The following is a 24,406-nucleotide window of genomic DNA, read 5'->3' as shown; positions in this document are numbered from 1 at the left end:
GGGGTGCATCTGAAAAAGAGAGGCGTCCGTTAGTGACCGCGATCACGGTGGCCGCGGAGAGAATCGGGGTCTCATCCCCGACGGGGTGGGACCAAGTCCCGCGTGAGACCCCGTGTTCGATGGCCCAGAGTCGAGCGGTAACAAATGTCGAAACGCTACCAAGATAGTCTCTATACATCGAAGCGCATGCCTTGAGCAAGTCGGGAATGGATCCTCCGCGAAGACGTAGACTCGGGATGATCCATCTGGCGAGACGGAACGCTTTCCGAGCGTCGAGAGAGCGGAACATCCTCTCCCCGGATTCAAAAATTGATCCGAAATGCGAAACAGTTACGAGAGCGAGGTAACAACTCGAGGAGACGTCCGCACGGTCGATCGTCTCGAAAAGCGCTTCTTCGATCTCCAGGGGGAAAAGAAATACTAACACACGTGCGATTGCCTCTCTGTACGTACGTACTTACTACTTCCTCCGTTTTCGCAAAATCGATTTTTCGCTACTTATAATCTGAAACAGAAGTAATCTGCGAGAAAACCAATATATTCAACTGCATAGTGTACGACTGCGACCAGAAAAAAAATTAAAGGATCAAAAGGAATATTATCAATAGGACGTGTTGCAGCAAGTGTATTTTATTGCACACACAATCTTCTTTTCCTTCTTTTGCAGGAGAAAAGGGAATCAATTTTTTTTAAAAAAAACCCCGCATAGTCGTCTAGTCGCGCGTGTATCAATACAAATCTATATTGTGCTTGCAAAACAGGTGCCTCTTGAGGTTGCCTTTGAAGTTCGACTTGTAATCGCAGACGGTGCAGTGGAAATTGGGCGGTTTACCGCACGCCATTTTCTGGTGTAGCCGTAGGCTCGACGGCCACGAGAAGCTTCGTCCGCACCATTGGCACGCGTACTTGAGACCTGCAACAGAAATACTAGTCAGCGAAAAAAATCAGATTCACAATCGCGCGGGACGACCCGCGGAGAATTCCACGATTTCCCCCACGATGCGAACGAGAATGCTTTCCAACGAGTGTCTTTTCTATCCGCAGGGTGCTTTGAAGACTCACAATTAGTAACAGCATGTGACAAAACATGTTTCTGAAGCACTCTTTCACAAGAAATATTATAACATCATTACAAATTTATATGTATTTGACTTTCTTTTTGTTCAAAATCAGATTTTCCCTAAAATGTTGAATAATCCATGGATTTCGTATGTATATTCCGTCATTCTCAGCTGCAAAAAAATGTTTCTAAACAGCAGCTCTAAGAATAATATATATACGAGACTCATGGAGTTTACTGATCATCAGTCCACAAATTTTTCCATCTCCTTTTCCAATATCTTTGTTTATAGAGAACACAAAATATATGCTTGGTATGATTTCCAGCAGATGTGTCGCGATGAAGTTGTGTGCAAAGTGCTTAATAGCATGAGAAGGCAAATATGATAAATTAAAAAGTTAAAACGAATACGTTTAAGTGACATAATACATTATTATTAATGAAATTGTGCAAATCTTCAAAAGCTGTCAGTTCTGTGAATTAATTCCGCCGACAAACCAAAGGTTTTCACATAAATCTGCAATAAATAAGTTAAACTTCCAAAGTTGCATTAATAATTTATTTTATCAAAATATGACATTTTTGGCAGAGAATTGAAATAAAATCTTTTTAACTTTAATTTCTCTGTATTACATGGATTTGTTAGACCTGCGTTAAACATGCGCGTATTAATTGTATAACTTGCTTAATTTTTTGGCAAATTAATAAATTAATCATAAACTAAGTATACATTTACAATAAATATATACTTATAGGAAAACAATTAAACAAATAAAATAAAATCTATTTGATAAAATTTCTCTCAAAAATGTGTTTTTTATTATTATAGATTTATATTATGTATAGGAGAAATATGTCATGCATATAGGGCAAAGAAAATTTAGGTTTTATTTATGAAAGCAAATACTTCTTCTTGATGTAGAACATCCTCTTTTGTTTCGATTTATGCCAACTATACGAGCATTCTTGACTCCATGATAGAACACTCAACCTGTATATGCTTTCTCAAATTCTTCAACTAGGTAAAATCTCCAGATTTTACAGCATCAACAAATCGATCCTGAAACTATCATTATCAAATATCTGTTAATATAGGAAAAGATAATTCCATAATTGTTCGTAGTTTGCAGGAGTTTGCAGGGAACATTGAAACACAAAAAACTCTTGATGAAGTCTATCAGCGACTCATTTAATATAATTTTCATTTTAACTGACTAGATTTACAGTAACTTATGATTTGTAATTATTATGAACAATATTCGAGTTGTGACGAACGACTTCATGCATAACAACCAGTTCATTTAATAAATAATTTTTTTTTTTTATCTTGATAGATAATTTTCTTCGTTTCTACCTCATCAAATGTATATGTGCAGTTTATAACTAGTGCATAGAACGTCTTTGATAATTAAAAATTATTTGTACAACAATAGTAAACAAAAAAAAAAAAAGAAAAAATAGTTTTCGTAAAATTATGCAAAATTATTCTCTGGATGCATTCTCTGGATGTGTTTATGCAGACTGCTCTTGTACTTGGTGCGATGCGGGCAGAATGGGCAACACTCCTTCGGATCCTTGCCGCATTCAATCTTCAAGTGACTTCTCATGTTCCTCAGCCAGCGGTAATACTTGCCGCAATTCGGGCACTCAAAAAAACCCGGTTTCTTATCAAGATAACTGGGAAATTTTAACTGGGAAATCTTCGGATTTGCGTAATTAGAATTGTGTAGAATTTTGTGTTGACTAGTCATCTGATTCTGGTGATATTGATGGATACTTTGCCAAGCTATCATCCCTGAAAGAAGATAAAATGTGACGGTTAGTAAGTGGTCACAGAAGTTTTGAGGCAAATAACATTTAATGTCAATTCATGAATTCAACTCATGAAAACTTTCGAACATTTTGTCCTCGCAAGGATAAAAATGCAAGATACTGTCGCATAAAATGTCATACTTCTTTTAAGCTTAACAAATTGTAGCTAATTTATTTTTTCATAAAATTTACGCAACTTACATCTACGAAAAACATGTACTTTAAATTTAAGATATAAATTATATATAAAATTTTTATATTAATTTTAATTAAGCACTTTTGTCTTGTAAAAAAACATTATTAACAAATGAAAAGCTGCTAGCAATTTTTATCAAGCGACGTAAAGTATGTTTATATAAATGAACACCTATGGTTTCACATGTTATATAATGATTGGACTCATGCAGGATTATTCATATAAGTATGTAGAAAAAAATGATCTAATTCATTTATTGTGTAAAATTTGGCAAGTACTTACAGGTTCAATAATGTCGGACAATGATATCAAGTATAAGAAAAAAAGGAAGATAACATACGGGATGATTTTGCATTCCTTATTGAAATCCCAATCGGCTCAAAAACAAAAGTATGTGACTCTAGTCAAAATCTTTCCGTTTACCTTCCGTTTTAGATAACACTACAAAACCAGTTGGTTAGTAAGGCTAGATCTATAATAGATGTAATAAATTTTAACTAAGAAATTAACCAATTATATTCGATTATTTTTCCCACATTCAACTGTGATTGGTCAATTTCTTATGGCTTAGGACTTACTACATCTATTTTAGATCCGGGCAAATGCATCTACGCTTACATCTATCACTAATATAGATAATATAAACACCCGTAGAGAAATGACACCAAACGCAAATTTTAAAGTTAATTAATCAGCAATTATAAACACAATTATGCAATTGCATTTGATATCCTTTTACTATAGAGATGTACAAATTGAACTTATTTAGCTCCAAGTCGAATCGAATCAAATTTCTTTGTTTGAACCCAAAAATCAAACCAAAACTTTACCTGAATCGAATCGAATTAAATCAAAACGAATCGTTAAAGCATAACTATTAATTAACAACTTATTGTTACGTTAAATTTTAATTTCTTTTTATAGTTCATAAAAAATAATACTGATTATATTATGTAAAGTAATATTAAATATAATTAAATGTTATAAAATTATTAATATAATATATATAATTTGTTATTCGAGATTTTCGAATAGTTCGAATTTGGATCATTCAAATCTAAATTAAATCGAATCTTATTCGATTCGATTCAATTTGTATTTAAATAATTCGAACATCTCTACATATTATATAATACAAATTTATTCACTCAGTATTTGCAATATAAATTAATCTTAATGGTAACTGCAAATATATATCCTCTAGACATAGTTAATTCGCGTGTATACAAAATCGCCAGGTAAAAAATAGAAATCGAATAATTAGGAAAATCGTGGAAGTAAATGTGCGATGTTTTATGAGCACTGCTGGATGGTGCTGGAAAAGACATTCTTCCCAGGATGATTGGTACGAATATGTTGATACAGATTGCCACGTTGTTTCGTCTTGTGAGGGCAATAGGGACACTTGAATTTCGGTTCCTTGCCACACTCGTGTCGCGTGTGTCTCAGCAAGGTGCCGCGATGCTGGTAACCCTTGCCGCATCTCTCACAGCGATACGGAAATACGATGTTTCCACTGCTCTGCTTGGCCATCCAGAGCGTCAGGTCTTTCATCGACATCACTGGTAAATAGAACCGTTGCTGCATATTCCTGGGCATACTTATCGTCGGCACTGCAAGCGAGAGGAAGAAGAAAACAGGGGGTGTTAGTTACGACAAAAGATGCGCTGGCTGCGTTTATGAAGATATAAGTAATAATTAAAGTAGAAAGAGAGAGAAAGAGAGAGAGAGAGAGAAAGAGAGAGAGGAAAATGCGTTTCTCATTTTATTGTTTGCATTATTGTTTGCATATTATTTAAATGTGTACAAATAAACAATAAATATGATTAAATGCAAATAATAGACAAAAGAATTTTCGTAGGCAATATTATGACGCGGATTTCTAATTAATAAAATTATTTTTAAAAATAATAATTTTCTAAATTTTGAACATTTATTTTCAATAATAGAAGCAATTCGTTTTACAATTTCCCAAATATTTTTCTTATCGTTCTATCTTGCAGAACTTATTATTACGAATTTAATCGAATTTGATTAAAAGAATTTTTCTTCATAAAATAGAATCAGAGAACTGTAAATTATATTCGACGAAAAAGACACACGATTGAATTATACAAATATTTATTTACACTAATCATTAATTTAGTAAAGGCGCAAGTATGTGTTTGTAGTACGAAAATATATAATAAAAATACTAGAATGTGTACATTTTTTGTTCTCTATTAGACTCTTTGTATGTGTATGTGTAACTTTCTTATAAATCTCATAAATCATGTACATTAAACATATCGCGCCATAATAATGTGAGCACATTTTCTTTGGTTTACACCCACATACGCGCACTATATAAAATTGGAATCGCTCAGATTAACAAAATAATTATTTAGTATCGTTAAATGGATGACAAAGTATCGTTGCAACGCCAGGTCGCTAATTTTATTGATCCTCTGTTCAAAATATAACAGTCCAGAAAAGTTTGACCTAGAGAATCGAATAAATACACTTAATAATAATCCAAACAATGGTGCTAAAATATCGCGAATCATCCAGACTGCAATAATTAAGCGTTCTTAAGAAAGTAACAAATGGTAACAATGCGGACTTGTTTTATTCGATTCGTAATTTATAATACGGACAATGGTAAATAATTTATAAAGGATATTATTTTATTTGGATTAAGTAAGAAAATATCGTATTTTATTCGTCTTCTTTTTTTTTATAACGAGGTAAGATACAATAGATAGAAAATACAGATAAAATCAACTTTATCGTTCCTCTGTCATTCGTCATTTCTCTCTATCGCGTTTAAATTCTGATCATGATGACTAGATACATCAGCAACCGTACTATAATAATCATATTATGGTAGATACCAAATCGCCTCATCTTTTCATTTCCTCATCTTAAACGTAGAGACTCTCTACTCGAGACTTCTTCATGGTATATGCGTCATTCGGACGCAATACGAATATTCATTCGGGATCACGCAGCTTACGAAGGAGCTCTCGCTTCAACGGATGCATTAAAAATCGATATAAGTAAAATTCACAACAAAAAAAGAATTTAAAAAGTCGCAATATAAAACATTTTAAAACAATTACATAGATTAGCAAAATTTTTGTTCAATAAGTGCGACGAGAATTGACGAATCAGCGTCAGTATTGGAGATTCGTAACACCGGTGCTGGTTCGCCGTACTGAGATTTATCGGTATCGTCTCCATGGGTTCTCAGTTAAGATCGATCACGTAGACATTCTGACCCCGATGGCACTGGCGGATGTGCCTGTAAACATGACCGCGTTGCTTCATCTTGGCGGAGCAGTAAGGACACTGGACTCTCGGCTCCTGACCGCACTCGAACTTCGTGTGCCTCTTTAGGTGCCACGCGTGTATATAGCTCTTCGAACATCGCGAGCACGTGTGCCTTTCGATGTCACCTTCCACGTGTTCGCCGCGACGTCTCCTCGTCGAGTTGAGCGGCTTGCTATCCTCGTAGCTGAAGGGATTCTGGGACTCCTCCATCACCACCGAACAAATGCTCTGCAAACTGGACTCCAGACTAGCCTCCAGTTTAATCTTCACGTCTAAAAAAAAATCAACAGGGCGCAAAATTAGTTCGATGATCAAGATACGCGTCTACCGTAAAGAAGAAAGAGATAAAAATGAGAAGATTGTGGAAACGCTTGCGAGTGTTACCGCGAATTAATCCCGTCACCTGACCCTGAGAGAAGTTCAAGCTCGCGCAAAGATCTCCGTTTACCTGCTCGGCTTGCGCGTCAGCAAACCACGGCGGAGTGCGTCCAGAGACTGTCCCGAGGAGCTATCAATATATAAGCATTTGAAGTACATAAGGTGAGTGGAAACAAAAAGGCTATTTCGAAGATCGGCAAAATATCATGGTCAATGCTTTATTCTATCAAGTCACAATTAACAAAATTACAATTACATAATGTCGGTTTATTGCTCGGCAAGAGTAACGATAGGTCGAACATGCCGAAACAGATATAAGACCAAGAACAATAGAACATTGTCGGACTATACGTCGGCACTGTTAGCGTGCATCACCAAAGGAAACGAAACGTTAGGACAGATGTGCTGTGGTGCAGCCCCATCAGGGCGAGTCGATGACGTAAATGCGTTGACCGGAGTGTTTTCTGCGTATGTGCTGGCTCACGTGGGCGCGTTGCTTGCTGCGAGTACCGCAATAAGGGCACCTGAACCTCGGGGTCAGACCGCACTCGTACCGCAAGTGCCGTCTAAGGCTCTTGATTACGGTATAACCGTTACCGCACTTTGGGCACACGTGAGAACGACGGCCGCTGCCTCGTCGTCGACGAGTTGGAGGCGCCAGGGGATTGATGTTTTGGCTCGCGTCGGGCTTCGTTGAGTCGTATGGACCAATCCCATAACTTACGAATAAATAATCTGAAAGCAAACAACAAAACAATTAGAAAGAGACTGCGGATAATTGTGGATGAGCTATCGACAGGCCAATGAACATTATCAATTATCGATAAATATAAAGTTCGTTTTAAAAAGCGAGTGTCTGGTGCGATGTGTACTTGTAATACGTTCCAACTGATTAAAATAAAACTACATTGCAAGCTGATATTGTGTAGAAAAATAATCTAAACTAAAATACACATTTTTATATCAATTTTCCTTATTTTCAAAACCAATTAGATAACATAATTTTTGGGTAATTAATTCAGAGGTCTTTTTAATTTTCAATAATATTATCATTTGCCAATGCCCTTTCATATCAAAAAATAATACTTGTATTGAAGCAGCTTTTACGATTTTATCTCTCTTGCATACATATCATTAAAATATGTATATAATGGCTGCGTTCCATTTGACGCTCACAGCGCTGTAAGCATAATTTCATTCTTATTGTTCATCATGATTAAACAAGGACAAATGATGCTTACAAACGCTGTCAACGTCAAAGGGAACGCAGCCAATGATTTGTACAAACAAAAGATAATATCGTGCGTGAATTTAATCCATAAACGATATTATCCAGCTTCAATCCAGTTAATATGTAGATCATTATCATACATAACTTTTATGATACCACGTGACGCATACAAAATATCACAAATACAAACATCAAATATCTCAAAGAAGCTCGAAATAAAAAAAAATTTGATTAAGAAATCCTACAAGCTCATCTGTTACATTCGTACCTGATAATGTAGTTAATAAACAGACTTGCCCATAACGTTGGCAATCTGTTCCTGAAAGTGAAACTCCGAAAAGATGAATACGCAACTAGAGACGAATAAAAAAGACAAAATAGAAAAATCTTCTATATTGCTGCAAGTAATAATTGGTAAAAATAAACATTCCTTTTAGTTACCAAATTGGATAACTTATTTATTAAATTAATAAACTACAATGTTTCGATCTTAACTTTAAGTTCTTTTCAAGTAACATAAAATAAAAAATTAAGGATTGAGATAGTTATTGCTGAGACATTATAAGTCCATAAGTTAATATCAGAACATGATTTGGTATCTAAAAACAAAAAACTATGATATAAATTTAAATTAAAAAAAAAAGAAAGAAGTGTTAAATCAGCTCGGAACTTATATGTCTCTTGTATTAAAAAATATTAAAAACATTGCGATGCTCATCTTGTCAACTTATTAAAATATTAAAAAACAATATTTTATTTACATATAAAATTTAAATTATTCATATTCTTTTGTAAATTTATTCTTTTTATATTAAAAAAACAGATCAACTATCTTACTGTCTAAATGACAATGTATTATCACTGATTTACAGAGGTATAACGTGATGATACCATATACCTTATAACTGCAATAATCAGTGAGTATACACTGTCCTTTAATGATTTCGAATAAATAAATTAATGTATTATCACTAAAAATTCAGTGTGTTTATTTCACTAACTGATAAGTTATAAATATACAACTAAAAGTTAGTATATTTTTACTGATTTCATTGTTGACCAATAAAAATCATGGTCTTTTGTTAAACAATGTTTACTACCAGCAGAATGAAAACTTTCATATTTTTCAACATTGTTATTATGCCTTTTAATACATATTTTTAAATAACGTTTAATTTGACCAGTGTTAAACGCATCATAATTATTACAATCAACACACAATACACCACTTCAGTCTTTTTGTCGTGGTCCAATTCATCTTTCCCTCTCTTAATTATTACATCAAGCTTTTTTGGCAAAAATCGAATTTAAATCAAGCTCATTCAACTAACCTAAGACTAATATTTTCACTGATTGCCATCACAATCATCAAGACGGGAAGTAATACGGGCAAGGTAACGTTTATTATGCTTCAAATAATAATACACAGTATTGCTCGTGGTCAAAACTGTGATTCGCACGTTTCGTTAGGACTTCAGATGGACGACCCAGACTCTCTCGGCGGGATGCTTTTTTCTGATGTGACTATAGATCTGCGATGTTTGCTTGCTGCGCAGCTCGCAGTAAGGACACTTGAACCTGGGCTCGTGACCGCATTCGTATCTGAAGTGGCGATTACGATTACTCTTCAGGGTGAAACCGCGCAGGCACTTAGGGCAATAGTAGAGAGGTTTTTGAGATTGTTGTAGACGAGTCTCGTCGAGACCTACGAATTGCGCCAAGGAGTCCACCATAAGAAGATCTGAAAACAAAAATCAAATTGTGAGACTTTGGGGTACGAACACAAAGAAAGCAATCTTTCTGCTTTCCGATAACCAGCGTCGATCGACGCGGGTTGTCGGCATTTTAGAAGGAAAACACAGTAGACGCGTGTTAAAGTAGCAAATTCACCAGTTTCTGAGTTAATATATCTTGCAATAAAGATATCTAACCAGATAACACAGAGAGTTCAAAAAGAACTCAATTGTATGTCACCAATTATGAATTCTTTTTGAATATTTTTTTATAAAAATAAATCTTTTTGCATCTCAAAAAGAATTCATAATTGGTGACATAAAATTGAATTCTTTTTGAATCTCTGTGCTATCTGGGCAGTTCACTCGGTAAAATTATTTTTTATTGGATAATACTAAAAATAAAAAGGAAAATTCGAATATATAACATTTACTTCTTTACTTATTTCTCTCCAAAGTTTTTCTACTGCATTTCTATTAAAAAAATTTTACTCTTTTTGTCAATATAAAAAGTATTATAAAAATTGTTGAAATTAAATAAAATAACAATGTGCACAATTTTACAATATTTTTAGGATACACAGGTATTTATCGGTACTTATAATCGGCAAGAGAAAATAAAATTTCATTCTGGCAAATTCGCCCGCGTCGATGTGACACGCGTGGAAAGTTATAAAAGATACTTATCATTGGTCCTAGGAAAAAGAATGACTCGTTAGACAGGTGTAAGGATCATTGATGCAAAGCACATAAATGCAGGTAAAAAGGTTACTGGATTATTGCTGAAAGTTATTAGTCTCATGGCACGCGGATGAAATAATCGGGGACGTTGGTTGATGGATGGCCAAGCACGTTCCTCACAGTCATGAAAGATAGACATCCGTCACACATTAGTTTCGGCCGCAAACAAACATCACGCACGTGTTGATCTACTGTGCAGCTATGACAGATTCGTCGGATGAGGTCCTACGTCTCCGTTTTAGTTGAACGTGGTGTCCGATTTAAGGGGGAGTGACTGAAGAGACTCGGGAGAACATCGGGAGGGAAAAAATACTGACGCACATTCGGCAAGTAGGGTGTCCGAACATCAAATTTATTTTTATATTACATTTCCACAGCGACGATATAGGATCATAAAACGTACCGCGGGAAATCGCTATTGATATACGGTGAAAACATGTTGCGTTCCTAATCGGCCAGGAACCGTAGGGTATCTTGACGTACGCGTTTTACGAAGCTCGAACGCGGGCCTCGCAGCCCTGGAAATTGTTTGCATTCGTCAAAATACCCCGTGCGAATAAGATCCCTTGCTCGCGAAAACTTGCTCGATATCCTAAAAGTACGCAAACAACTTAATCCGTAAGAAGACCTAACGGAACGTATTGAAGAACAGTTCCCAGGTAGCATGTCTCCGTTTCAAAAACAAACAAACAATTTACAAACGTTTCTTTGAAACGTTTCATAATTAGCTCTTAAAAACATTTCTGATTAGTTAAAATAGATACGGGAAAAAAAACGTTTCTTTTCTGATCAAAGAAAAAACATTTTAAAAAGCGATCAAAATACCGTTTATATTTTTATTCGTGAAAAGTATGCTTTTTCACGGAATTAATAAAATAATATACATATATTATACATATGTATAATTTTTTATAATTTATTCAATTTTAATAAAAACATATATATGCGTAAATATATATAGATGTGTACACGCACGCAAGACAAAAAAGCAATGATCATATCTAATAAAAATCTTAAATCTGCTTCTAATTATAATTCTTTTTATAATTGATAATACTCTATAATTTAGTTTATTAATAAGCATTTATTATATTTTAATTATACTGTTATTCAACAACAATATAATTAACATATAATTAATGTGTTTTTGAAAAGGAGCATTTGTATATTTGAAAATAGATATTAACATCTGTAGTGACGGTAATAATAATTATATATATATGTATATAAAATTTTGAATTAAAACATTAATTTTTGTTACATCTGTTAAAACATGAAAAATACAAACTATGGTTTTAAAACGTTTCTTATCGATGTTTATTAATCCCGTTAAAAAATACGTTTACGAAACGTACATGAAACGAACGCGTGCTACCTGGGAACGTTTCTACGACGCGCGACGATGGACAACGTTCGTTCAATATGCTATCGTCTCGCGTATGCACTTAGTCAAATATATTCGAATACACTTATATCGCTACACGAATAATTATATCACAGCAACAAAAACAGTCGGCCACTAACGTGTTTCGTGTCTCCAGGGAGAGACCCTTCCATTCGCGCGGATGCGATACGGATGCAAAAAAAAAAATAATAATAGCAGGCACGTGCCGCGACAATTAAATCGCGAAAGAACCAAAAACGTGTGACAAACTTGCGTTCCCGCACACATGAAGAGCAACTTCCACTTCAATTCTATTCTCGCGATGCTGATAGGTGAGATACATTCTATTATTACCGATTGCTATTTAGGTGTCCCAGAGGTGTACCGATGCGTCTTCATGTTTAAAAAAAACGAAACGTCACGGCAATGCGCGTGACTCTACCATCGTGACTAAACAGAAGGCTTAACTACGTTTGTTCCGACCGCTTAAAACCCTGTTCTCTCAGACTTTCTGGCTCCCCGTTAGTAACAATTCAGTCTTCGTGACGCACGGGCGCGACGAATGATCGCTCGCCGCGCCGCTCGTCGTCAATAACAATTTCGGCTTGTCGACTACAAGATCGACGATTCCTCGCTAACATGATAACATGCACGCCGGCGTCTCTCATCTAGCAGTCTGATCGATCCTGGTACATTTAGACGCACGCAAATGTTTCCTCGTGTCAACCCCCCCCCATCGTCACAACCTCACAACCTGAATCTTCGAAGGTATACATCTACGTTTTAAAAAACATACGATTCTCTTAAAGCCCCTAATAATCGAAAGATTGCTTATTGGATAGCGCGCGAATGCTGCTGAAATTCGGAATGTGCTCGCGCTGTAGCGACCTCCTTCCTTCCCTCGCGTAGAAGACTCTCGGAAGCGTCACGTCGCCTCACGAGGCCGCACTGACAACTAACAGGTGTCGGTTCCTCCGAACTGTCGTAATTCCACGTAGCACATCGACAAGTTCCGCGCGCCGGCTCATTAACTGCTAAGCATGGAGATATTTCGTAACGTGTAAAGACGGAGAGAATATCTGACGATAATACTGAGTCCCACTATTCCAGCCGCTACAAATCTTTTACACGGTTTTGCTGTTTCGCGCTTCATCAGCAGCAGATCTCTACGACGACGGATTCGTCACGTTGCGTCTTATCATATCGATTAAGTGATTGCTAACGAATATCCGCGCTGCTGTTGCATCTGATATTGCAATCGGTATTTGATTAAACATCATGCGACGTAGGAACCGCACCGTGCTCGTGAAATTATTAATAGCTAAGGACGTTCGTGAGGACAATCTCGTCACGTAGAATCACGAGTAGTAATTATATGTTTGATTTAACTCAACTAATATCGATCGCTACGTGATCGTAATTTTTTAAAATGATTTTTCGATCAATATTGCACGACGCGATTCAATGACGCGAGAAACGTCATCAAGTAAAACCTGTTTGGTGAAAATTAAAAATTTCCAAACGACTCGTTCCATTCGCACGAGTGCGGTTCCCCGCTCGTTCCTCGAGTCGTGAAAATTATTATTATTATTATTATTATTGCGCAAGATTGCAACGTCCCATACGGCCGTTCTTCAGCTCTATTTGTCCTCGCATTTGAGATGCACTACATAAACCTTTTGACCGGCATGCCTGGTTCTGATGTGTGACATCACGTTGGACGTCTGCTTGCTTCGAAACTCGCAATAAGGACACTGGAAGCGCGGCTCCTGACCGCACTCGTACTTGTAATGCCTGGTCATATTGCCCTTGACAGTGAAGCACCGGCCGCATTTTGGACAACTGAAGGGCTTGCTCTCGGTGTACGCGCCCTTCGGATAATAGGTATTTCTCACGCGGCTATGAGGGAAGTAATTCGTTCTCGAAGACGAGCAGTCGCTATTGTTGCCAAATCCGCTGCTGCTTTCGGTATCGAAGCCCTTGCAGGATTGCAATACGAAGTTCAAATCCAGCTGCGGAGTCGATGCGTAAAAACCTGAAACTTCAAAGTCGGCCAGTTAATAAGACGCGACAGCTCACCGTGTTCGGGGAGCGAAAGATAGAAAAATTTCAGGGAACCAGTACGAAAGTCGTGAGAGGCTTTCGAGCTGCCTTCAATGTAGAAGGAACATGTTGGAAGGTTTTGCCGGATTGATATTTATGCATTGCTGTTATTGCATTAATGGAAAGAATACCTTTGTAAGAATCGCGGAATATCTTCCTGCATGGCGAGCCTGTTATTCGGCAACGCTCTCGTCGCGCGGGCTACGGTGACGCAGAAGCACGGTATGTGACTTTACGAAAATGCTGTCTAAAATTGGAATATAAAACCGCTACGTGTGATTCTTACTACTTACAAGAATCTACGTAACTAGAGATCTATTAGAAAAATCGAAATTGTAAACGCCGGAGTGTGCAGTCTTCGGGTGATGAGAGATCCGTGCTGCCTATGGCTGATCGTATACTTTAAAAAGGTACGTGAACAAGAGTGGCGTTAATAGCCTAACCGCTTTGTTAAAATCCATGAGCTTTTCAGCAGTAGACGTGATAAAATTGCGATAAATCTTTATTTTACAAAACAACGTACAAGCGAATTACGATTCTTTTATAAAGTAGAAGCAACTCTCTTTCTCTTCGAAATCTTAAAGTACGGCGTCGACTATCCCAAAGTTAGAATCTCTTGATGATCTTCCGATGAATGGCTTCGGTCGTCGTCACTTGGCAAAGTCTGAGTGGCGTAAGATAGTTTCTCAATACGCGTGATACCAGCCATTCGCAAATACCTTTCTCGGTCAAATTCAAAACTTCTCCTAATTGAAAAAGATTCAGAGCTCTAATTAATTTAAAATACGAAAATTTGGAAAATTTTGTGTTCAAAAATGTTAACAATATCTAATATTTGACAATATAGAATTCTATGTACAGAAAAGTGTTCATATAGAAGAGAAAAAATCATCCTCAGATTTATTTTCTCAGATCACAGCCTCTTCGCATTAACGTTTCATTTAATTTAAATGTAATGTTACTGAGTTAAATAGTATAATATTAACGTAATAAATTAAATTAAATATTGAAATAAATTAATTTATTTAACTTCATATTACATTAAATAAATTAATTTCAGTAAACTTTAAAGAAAAATAAATAAAAATTAATTATTCACGATTTAATTACGATTCATATTTATCATAATTCAAATAAAACATTTATATAAGATCACAACACGCTTCTGTTGCGAAAAAGGAAATGGCAGTAACAAGCGAAATTGAGAAACATTTTTTTCTTCAGTGGTGTGCGAAGATCGCGGTAGAAAGCGAGCCCAGTGGAAAGATAAAATTCACTTGAGTTGCTCGAGATCAGGTGTGGTTAGAGACATCGCGATCTTCTTGTCGTGCTCAGAGCTTCATATCGAAGATAAAGACCTCCTCTTCCGGATGTTTCTTTCTGATATGGGCGTAAACCGGTGACGTTTGCTTGCTGCGAAGTCCGCAGTACGGGCACTGAAACCTCGGCTCGTGTCCACATTCATAGTTTACATGGCGGTCCTTGTTCCTCTTCAGGGTGAAGCCACGACCGCATTTTTGGCACTGGAACGGCTTCATGTTGTCGGCGCTGACCTTGCGCGTACGTATCCTCGATTTCCTGCACGCCTCGGAATTGAGCTTGCCGTCCGCTCCCGGTTGATACTTGCAGATCATGTTCGGCCCGAACGGCGACACCACGTGGAGCCCTGAAACACGGAGACGAAGATGCTGAAGGACATGCTCGAGTGCGCGCGAGAAAGAAAAGTTTTTACGGTGATCGCTGGTCGTTTGGCTTAGGCTACATCATCAGATTCTCCACAGCAGGCAACGCATAATGAAAATTGATTAAATCTGAAACACCCTCCTTGCACGTACTCAGCATTTCCGTCTTCGTCTACACGTATCGTAAATAAATCATTTATCTCAACTACGTGTTCTAGCACAATGCTGATATTACGACGTGTCGACTGATAGATACATCTTGGTTTTAGAATAACAACAGATATATCGCTAATATTATTTTATTTATCATTATGAGCGTATCCATACCTGCAAGTAAAAATGGGGGCAAACTGATTAAGAATCTAGTAAACATAAATTTACATTTCTTGATGAAACGAAAAAGTATGTGGGACGGAGGATTTGTTGGGGCTTCACAAATTAGTCACTCAATTGGAGATCCACAGCTGTTTAATTTATTGGACATAACAATCATAATACGCGAAGACGAGCGCATACTTAATCAGAGCTGGAACATGGTGTTGTACTTCCGGTCCAAGTACAGCTGCGACAGATGCGGATGATGCACGCGCAGGTGACGTATAATATGGCCCTTCTGATAATTTCTTATCGGGCAATACGTGCACTCGAATCTCGGCGGCTGTTTGCACTGATGACGTAGATGCGCGAGCATCGATTTCTTCCACTTGTACCGATTGCCGCAACGCGGACATTCGTACAGGTCGTTTCGTTTATTGATATCGTCCGGTTCCGAATAAACTTCTTTTCTCCTCCACTTGGAGGAATCATCTGAAACCCATGAAAAAGCGAGAGCGTTTTAGTAATGAGTCCGATCTTCGGCTTTCCTCGGTAATGGACGCGTCCTGCAAAATGGTGTTAAAGCACTCCTCCGTCGATACATCATAAAAATCACGAGATTACACGTTAAGTATTATCATTACAAAGTTAAAAAAGTCAATTTCACAATTCACAGAATTAAAAAAAAATAAGGAAAGAGAAAGATATCACTCGAATAATAATAATCTTTATTGGTGCACGCAAAATTGCAAGGTCGCAAGAGCAACAAACTTTTTTATTACATCTCTAATAAAAAAGAATTGTTATATAAAATATTTAGTGCGTAATTTGTGGGCTTGTATTACGATAATCTTCAATTCAAAGATACTCAAATTCATTGTTCAAAGTGGGTAGTAGCCATGGATACATTTCTTGACAGCGCAACATAGATTTGTTTTGTTCGACAAATAGAACGTGACTTGTTGTGAAATGTAATGCATATTTCGTATTGATCTACGACCTAAATGTGAGAAAACACACGATTAAAGGATTGTCATAAAAATAAATCTACCACGATTATAATGCTTAAACAGCGAAAACTTTCATGGTAGAAGATATTCGTGGTGAAAAATAATATTTATTAAAGTTGAAATATAAAAATTGTTGAAACAATTCTCTTGGAGATACTTCTCAGAAATCCTCGAAACACAATATCCAACAAGAAAATTTATTTTTCTGAAGAAAGTAGAAAATAAACATTCTTGTGATATTGGATATGTTTCGAAAATCACTGAAAAAAAGATAATTCAATCTTTTTGGCTATACGATCGTTCCTGTAAATTCTAGAGCAGCAGTTTGAGCTCACATTAACATAGATACTGAAAATTTAATATTTTATACATATAAATAATTTAATAAGACTATAATGTTGTCCATTTATAATTCAAACGTTTTTCAAGAGACTATTTTTTTTTTAATTTTTATTGTTCAATTTTTTTCAAATAACTAGTATAGTTTATAAAATATTCTAAGCACTAATTATTATAAATAATTGCTAATATATCTAAGATGTTGACAGTCATGGTTCTCATATCACATTACATTCTATAATGCAATTTCCGTAACACATATTAATTAAAATTTTATATACCTACTTAAACATTTTTTAATTAATATGTGCAATATGCATTACGAAAGTTACGTTATGACGTACAGGATACGGAGATTTTACTCGCATCCTATATAGAGCGTAAATTTTAAAAATATATTTTAAAAAAATAAAAACTAATTCAAACAAGTATAAATTCTCTTTTTGAAATATGTCAACCAATATTCATGATAAGTTGATATTATTTATCCTCATTTGCACATCAAAGTGATGCCTCTATATTTTGACATTAGAATAACAACAAAACGCTGGTAACCTGAATAACGATTTCTCCAAAATTTATCCAGAGTTGAGTAAGAATAAGAATAAGAGAAACTTATATATTTAACTTAATTAAATAATTAACTTTTAATTTAACTTCAGTTAATTTTTAGCAACGTACATAGTACGCTCCAGTGCAATTGGATTGCTAAATAAAAAAGTAAAATAAAAAACCTAAGCAACAGTTTCAGTTACAAGTTACACAGTACATGACTGCGTATTCTTACTTACTCAACCCTGGGTATTTCATTTTAGATACAATTAAATACATTTGACGTTCTAAATGACTGAAGGCGATCTGTGACGATTTGTATTAGTCACTACGGATTTCCTGCCAAGAGAGCCTCGTATTGGTGACGATATCGATGCAATAGAGTTCACAATCCGGATGAAACGTGCGTATGTGCGTCCACACGTGCGTACGCTGCCGCAAGTGATGCTTGCAATACGGGCATTCAAATCGCTGCGTACCACCGCACTCGTATTTGTAATGCCGCATCATGTGGCTGCGGTGTTTGTAGCTGCGATTGCAATTCGGGCATTGATGGCGCGGCAAGAGATTCTCGATGTAGTCGATGTTACGAGGACCCTGCATGGACCACTTCAGGAACGGATCTGAAAAAAGAGAGTTCGCAACCGGTTAGCGAGGTAGAAATGCGTCAACACACACGGCGAGTAACCGCGCGCGAACTTCTTCACGTCTTGACCCTCGAGGATAACTCGCCGGTCGGCAGAAGTGAGGCTCTCGTTCGCGACACTTCTCGTTAATGCATTACACCTCGCAGCATCTGTAAAGAACTCTCCCCCTGCAAATCTCTCGCTATGCTATCGGATAAACGTGTCGAAGAAGGGATTTGTATCGTCGAGAAAGTAACGTTTATAGGATCGTCACATCAATGTTGGTGAACACCATCAAGTAAACAGCACGACAGTAAAAAGACACAAGATAAGAACGTAAAGAGAAGATGGAGGAGTCACAAGTCAGCAGATAGAGGAAACACATTTGATAGGACAGTTGCGTTTCTGAGGGTAAAGATATTTCTGTAATTTTTTTTTTTTTTTAAGACAATATTGTGCAAAATTTATAAACAATGCATAATTTAAAACTATATACAATATTCATCGGTATTAAATGATCTTATTTATTACCGAAGTTTCAATTAGTTATAATTTCGATACCTCGAAGAAAGTTACAGGTGTGTGTGTGTGTGTGTTTGTGTGTGTACACCTTGATGTACATAAAATAATACATAAATTATCAATCAATAACAGATAAAATTATAACAATCAATTTACAATTAAAATAAATGTATTAATTTTAATAAATAAATATAATTTATTAATATTAATGCCAATAAATAGAATACCATAAAATCATCATTGAAAAAAGATTCTAACAATGGGTTGTTACGCTCAAAACATAATTACCATTATCGTTACGTTAGCGCATTGGCTTGAGATCAGGTATTAACTAATTGAAAAAATCATCAAAACGTCTACAATGCTCGAAGACATATTAAATAATATTAAATAATAAGTACCTTTTACTTACATACTCGTCCATTTCACGTTTTTCATGTTGTATTAAAAAAAAAAAAAGGAATTATATACACATTACATTATAGAAATCACATATGGAGTTTTATTAAGTTCTACTTTTTCGTGCGCTGAAACGAAAGTAATGCGTGAATCGAGAACGTCGCATTAGATTTGATTCCATCCCGTGAGAATTCATTCGTTATTATACAGACTATCAATGGCGTAAATGGGCTGATTATAGTGATTACTCTTGATGTGCGAGTAGACGTGCGACCGATGCTTGCCGATGTAAGTACAGTGCGGGCACTTGAAGCGCGGCATCTTCCCGCACTCGTATTCGAGATGTCTGTGCAACCCGCGGTACCATTTGTAGATCTTGCGGCACTGGTGGCATTCGTAGGTACCGGGTGCAGAGATGCCGACCCCCATCGGCCCTAATTTACGGAATCGGCGCCGATGATCGGGACGACGTTCATCAGCGGCGATGGGCGCGACGTTGACGAAGCAGGGACGACAGAGAGCTGTAAAAAAACACAGGTTGATCATCAGTCGGAGATGGTGATTCACTGGCGGGAAACGGAAACATTAAAGAACGACACACGTATCCCTGTCGCGTTATCCGCTTTTGAGACGCTCTATTCGATTTCAGTGTGGTCGCCTGTGTTAATTTTTTTTTTATCCTGAAAAATAAACAAGCAAGGAAATGGAGACGGTAAACGTTACGTGAACCCAAGTACACTTCGACCAGGAGAAGACGAGTATGGGAGTACAAGAGAAATACAGTAATACAACATTCATTGCGAAATGAAGACATCCTCGATACGAGAGATACATGGTAGGTTTTTATTCGTTATTTTTTTATTCATTTTCGAAATTATAAAAGTTGATAAAAAATGATGTCGCATGCTCACCGATCACAAAGTTGACAAGATACAAGGTGTTATCGTCGCTCGATTCGAGCGTGCGTTTCTCTTCTCACTGCAAAGTAGACAATGGTGAGGGGGGGGGAGAAGGCAGATTGTTCCATATAAACATTTAGTGATGTATTAGAAAACAACAGATTTACGTAGTTCAACAACTCCGATAGATCTCCCCCACTGTCAGTGAACTTAATCGTTTCGCGCGCAAAAAAATAATAAGTCCGGATTTTTTACGCGAAATAAATATCATAGCCAAGGTCTACTGTCGACACGTCCATCTCGGGATGTATTGCTCGCACGTGATTGTAAATGGTCGAGCGATACTTAGCCCGCTGGCCGCAGTACGGGCACTTGAAACGCGGTGATCTGCCGCAGTCGTACATCTGATGCCTCGTCAGGTCCCTGTTGTAGACGTATCGTTTGTCGCAGCGCTTGCAAGTGAACCGCTTGTGTCGGGGGCTGGCAGCACCTGAAATCGAGAACGACCGTCACGGTTAGAAGAAGCGGAAGCGAGACGCGAAGTACGAGGACTCGTTTGATCCGGCTGTAACACTCTCCGGATCGCCGATTTCCTGCTTCAACGCGTCAACTTTGTAGAATAGAAGGAAACAGTTTTTCTCTGGATTTACTTCGATCGTAGAAGCGGGATCAGAGATTGGACGTGAGTAACGCTCGACTCGCAGGAATTTTATTTGACTTTTCCTTTCTTTCACAAAGGCTTTTTTTTTTTTCAGTGTTAGCCGGATAACAAAGGAACGATCCGAACGAAAGCGAACGAAGAGGTGAATGGGACGATCGATCCGGCCGTCCCACACGCTCTATGACACTGCTCAGTACAACCGCCTGAAGCACAAGGCCTGACCGGGATGATACTTTCGGATGTGCGAGTAAATGTTCTGCGTGAATTTGGAGGGCTTGTCGCAGTACGGGCACTGATACTTTGGCGCCATGCCGCATTCGTGGCGCAGATGCCGCATCATGTTCTTCTTCAGGGTAAAGCCGCGGTTGCAGCGCGGGCAGTAGTGACTCTTGTTCAAGGAGTACACTTTGTGACGCTTCCGGGCGGCGTTCACCTGGCGGGCACCTGAAAAATTCGAAGGGTCGAGTTAGCGGTGGCCGACAACGCGCGGGGTTCGCTCCTCGGATTACTTTCCGTTCTCACCCCGAGATCGTGAATGTGCGCGAATCCGTGGTGTCGAGAGAAGTAAGATTAACATAAGAGAACGAACGCACGCTTCAGCTGGATCGATGGAGTGTATCCTGCGAGGATGCTCACGGGATGGGGGATTGTGTCAGCTGTTCGGAATCGAAAACGATCGATGCCAATTTCTTTTCTCTCAACTGGAAAGAAGCTTTATTCCTGCTGTATAGATGTATAGGCATAATTGCTCGTCTACAAAATATAACATGGATCGTTCTCGTTCCCTACGGGTCGTTATATACGCAACAAACAAATGCGGCATAAGAGACAAGTCAGGTCGGGAAACAACAGAAATAAAGCCATATGATTAATTTTGCACGTAACTCGAAGCTCGAGTTATAATCACACAATCGCAATGTAGGACACATCAAGCTGCACTCTGTTGCAAACGTGTCATCGCTCCCTATCCGTCCATTTGTATGTATATCATTTAGCATTAGGGTAAACCATGTAACTTTGTGTCTGCGATAACTGCATTACATGCGGGCTTTTATATTATTAAAATTAAACAATTAAATTAGATGATTCGGATTATAATAATCGTGTTTAGTGTAAAGGCTTGAAATTTGCAACTATGATTCCCGAGATATTTTCTATCACGTTAATATTGTAATATCGTTATTTTATCGAAATATAAAAAATAAAAATATTATCAGATAAAAAATAGAAATATTTATATAAAAAGTTGGAGAAAATCCCAATTGCGCTGCGTGACAAACAGCAAAATTATAAAAGATTGGAAATATAAGGTAAATTAAGGTGCTGCATGTTAGATTTATGGGGGAGAGGAATTACATAGAAAACTATATTCAAAGTTTGCGTCGAGACATCTAAAGAGAAATTTATTCTTACGTTAAGTAGGAATATATTTTCAGTCAGTAGTTAGTATTTCTGCTAACAACAGGACATCTTTCAGAACAATTTATTCTCGTATATGTAATATAAATAGCCAGTAAGAATATATTATCAGTCGGTTTTCGATCGGTATCCCGTTATACGGTACCGTTCAGAACATTCTGTTTACATTAACGGGCTGATTCGGATGCCACCGCCTGATGTGCCTGTAAACGTTCGAGGACGAATTGTCCTTTTTGTGACAATACGGACACGCGTATCGCAGCGTCTGGCCACATTTATGCCTAATCAGGTCCCACGTCCTCCGGAAGCCCGCGTTGCATTTCGGGCAGATATAGCTGGTCACCGGTCTTACGTTACGCCACTCTGACAGTCGCATATCTGAAAGCAAGCCAAGGATATTAATACAATTTTTACCGGTTTTGCGATCCACGAAAGCACACTTCCCAAGACTGAAACGACATCGTAACGCAGCCAAGCGATACGATTCTAATGCCATAGCCTGCGTATTGAATCATACGTCCAGAGAATCTTGTTTTTACTTTACGTAACACCGTGGTGCGTACATCGCGTGAAGATTGAAAATCGGCATCGCTCACCACGCTCCGAGGCGTTTGGGATCTTATTTCGCTGTACAAAGAAAGATAACAAAAATCATTACATCGCATATACATGACTGCAAAATGCGCAACACCGATGTGCATCTTGAGGGAAAGTGAAGCACGACTATCTTTATTTTCATTCATATTGTCTCCGAGTAACCAAGCGACGTGCAATAAATACGAATTTTATTCGCTACATATACACGTGACGTTTCTCTTTAGCGTTACACTCTTGTGAAAATTACGAATCCACAAAAACTCATATATTAAATTTGCATAATATAAAACAAAAACTATCTGTTTTTCACATGAAATAAATTCACAACAAAGTTAATTGACAATAAAGTTGTCTATAATTTTATTTAAATTTTTTTTAACTTTCAGATCATGAATCACACGAATGTAATCATAAAAATTTATATAAAAAAATGCACAGAAATTAATGCGAGAATAATCATGCAATATCACAACTACTTGATGGAGGTTAACACGTACTTTCTTAGACGAGTCAATCGTCGCAATTATGTTGATTTTTTTTAATACTATTTTATTGAGGTAAACGATACATTCGAGCATCGTAAATGAGTCAGATTGTCGACTGCATATAGGTTCGCAAATGGCACGCATTACAATGCAATCATTGTTTCCAAAAAAGCTCGGTCCATTTTTCTTCAGATGCAAGCAGAAATCATTTTTTAATTATCATGTGTATTATTTTAAAAAAGTAATTTTACTAAGAGTAGACTTAAACTCTTTTGAAAACGTACACTTCTCACTCATTCTATTGCAGTCGCAGACTTCGCAATTCATACACAATAAAAACTCACAAATTAAGAAAAGGAGATCGAAACATATTTTTACATTTACAAAGTTATATAACGCACATTTATGGCTATTTGCAGAATTTTTGTTCGAATCTATTAATTTATAAATGTACCGACAAAAGTCGTAGATTTTTCTTGCACGCGGAAATAAAATACAGATAGATCATGAAAAAATAACTCTCCTCAAAATATATTTTTAGTTTTAAATTACAATATTAACTTTATAAACATTAATGAAAAAATAAATTAAAAATAAATAATTTTTAGAAAAAAATAAATAACTTTTTCATGATCTAGACACAATATTTTTCTATTAGACTGTTTACAATGTATTTCACTTTTTCGTTTATAATTATACACATTATCAAGATGGACAAACTGTTACTTCTCAAAATTTAAGAAAACAAAAAGATCAATCACAAAGATCAATCACTTTTTCCATTCGCGCTAAAAAAATTTGTTTAATAGTTATAGCAAAATGTTACATCAATAATCAAAATAGACTAAAATCACACATAATAAAAAACAGTATAAAAAATTAAAAATTCATATTGCAAGATATAAATAAAACAGTCAAATGCATGTACAAAATATGTATTTAGTAATTTT

General features: G+C 36.8%; 5 protein-coding genes and 1 long non-coding RNA gene across 6 annotated transcripts; all 6 read right to left on the bottom strand.

Annotated features, from left to right (window-relative positions):
• Positions 1-728: 728 nt before the first annotated feature.
• LOC118646528 (zinc finger protein 782-like) lies at positions 729-4,667 on the bottom strand. Its single transcript, XM_036289603.1, has 3 exons — positions 4,418-4,667; positions 2,583-2,855; positions 729-913 (listed from the first exon to the last, which is right to left on the bottom strand). Exons 1-3 carry the CDS (start codon positions 4,665-4,667, stop codon positions 729-731), a joined length of 708 nt encoding a protein of 235 aa, XP_036145496.1.
• Positions 4,668-6,296: 1,629 nt separating this feature from the next.
• Positions 6,297-8,290, bottom strand: LOC118646526 (zinc finger protein 775-like). The gene is made up of 4 exons (XM_036289602.1): positions 8,287-8,290; positions 7,243-7,493; positions 6,765-6,888; positions 6,297-6,652 (listed from the first exon to the last, which is right to left on the bottom strand). Exons 1-4 carry the CDS (start codon positions 8,288-8,290, stop codon positions 6,297-6,299), a joined length of 735 nt encoding a protein of 244 aa, XP_036145495.1.
• A 2,504-nt stretch (positions 8,291-10,794) lies between these two features.
• On the bottom strand, positions 10,795-14,659 carry LOC118646525 (zinc finger protein 23-like). The gene is made up of 2 exons (XM_036289601.1): positions 14,605-14,659; positions 10,795-13,888 (listed from the first exon to the last, which is right to left on the bottom strand). Exons 1-2 carry the CDS (start codon positions 14,657-14,659, stop codon positions 13,488-13,490), a joined length of 456 nt encoding a protein of 151 aa, XP_036145494.1. The 3' UTR covers positions 10,795-13,487.
• LOC118646579 lies at positions 14,438-19,592 on the bottom strand. Its single transcript, XM_036289772.1, has 2 exons — positions 16,149-19,592; positions 14,438-15,616 (listed from the first exon to the last, which is right to left on the bottom strand). The coding sequence occupies exons 1-2, from the start codon at positions 16,361-16,363 to the stop codon at positions 15,412-15,414; spliced, it is 420 nt and encodes a 139-aa protein (XP_036145665.1). The 5' UTR covers positions 16,364-19,592; the 3' UTR covers positions 14,438-15,411.
• Positions 18,170-19,824, bottom strand: LOC118646524 (longitudinals lacking protein, isoforms N/O/W/X/Y-like). The gene is made up of 2 exons (XM_036289600.1): positions 19,644-19,824; positions 18,170-18,471 (listed from the first exon to the last, which is right to left on the bottom strand). The coding sequence occupies exons 1-2, from the start codon at positions 19,822-19,824 to the stop codon at positions 18,170-18,172; spliced, it is 483 nt and encodes a 160-aa protein (XP_036145493.1).
• Positions 19,825-20,073: 249 nt separating this feature from the next.
• Positions 20,074-24,370, bottom strand: LOC118646580. Its single transcript, XR_004964110.1, has 2 exons — positions 20,945-24,370; positions 20,074-20,784 (listed from the first exon to the last, which is right to left on the bottom strand). It is a non-coding gene; the product is annotated as an uncharacterized LOC118646580 (long non-coding RNA).
• Between the last annotated feature and the right edge of the window lie 36 nt (positions 24,371-24,406).

Source organism: Monomorium pharaonis, chromosome 7 (assembly GCF_013373865.1).
Source record: "Monomorium pharaonis isolate MP-MQ-018 chromosome 7, ASM1337386v2, whole genome shotgun sequence".
Lineage (NCBI taxonomy): Eukaryota > Metazoa > Arthropoda > Insecta > Hymenoptera > Formicidae > Monomorium > Monomorium pharaonis.
This window is presented reverse-complemented; position numbering and strand designations above follow the sequence as displayed.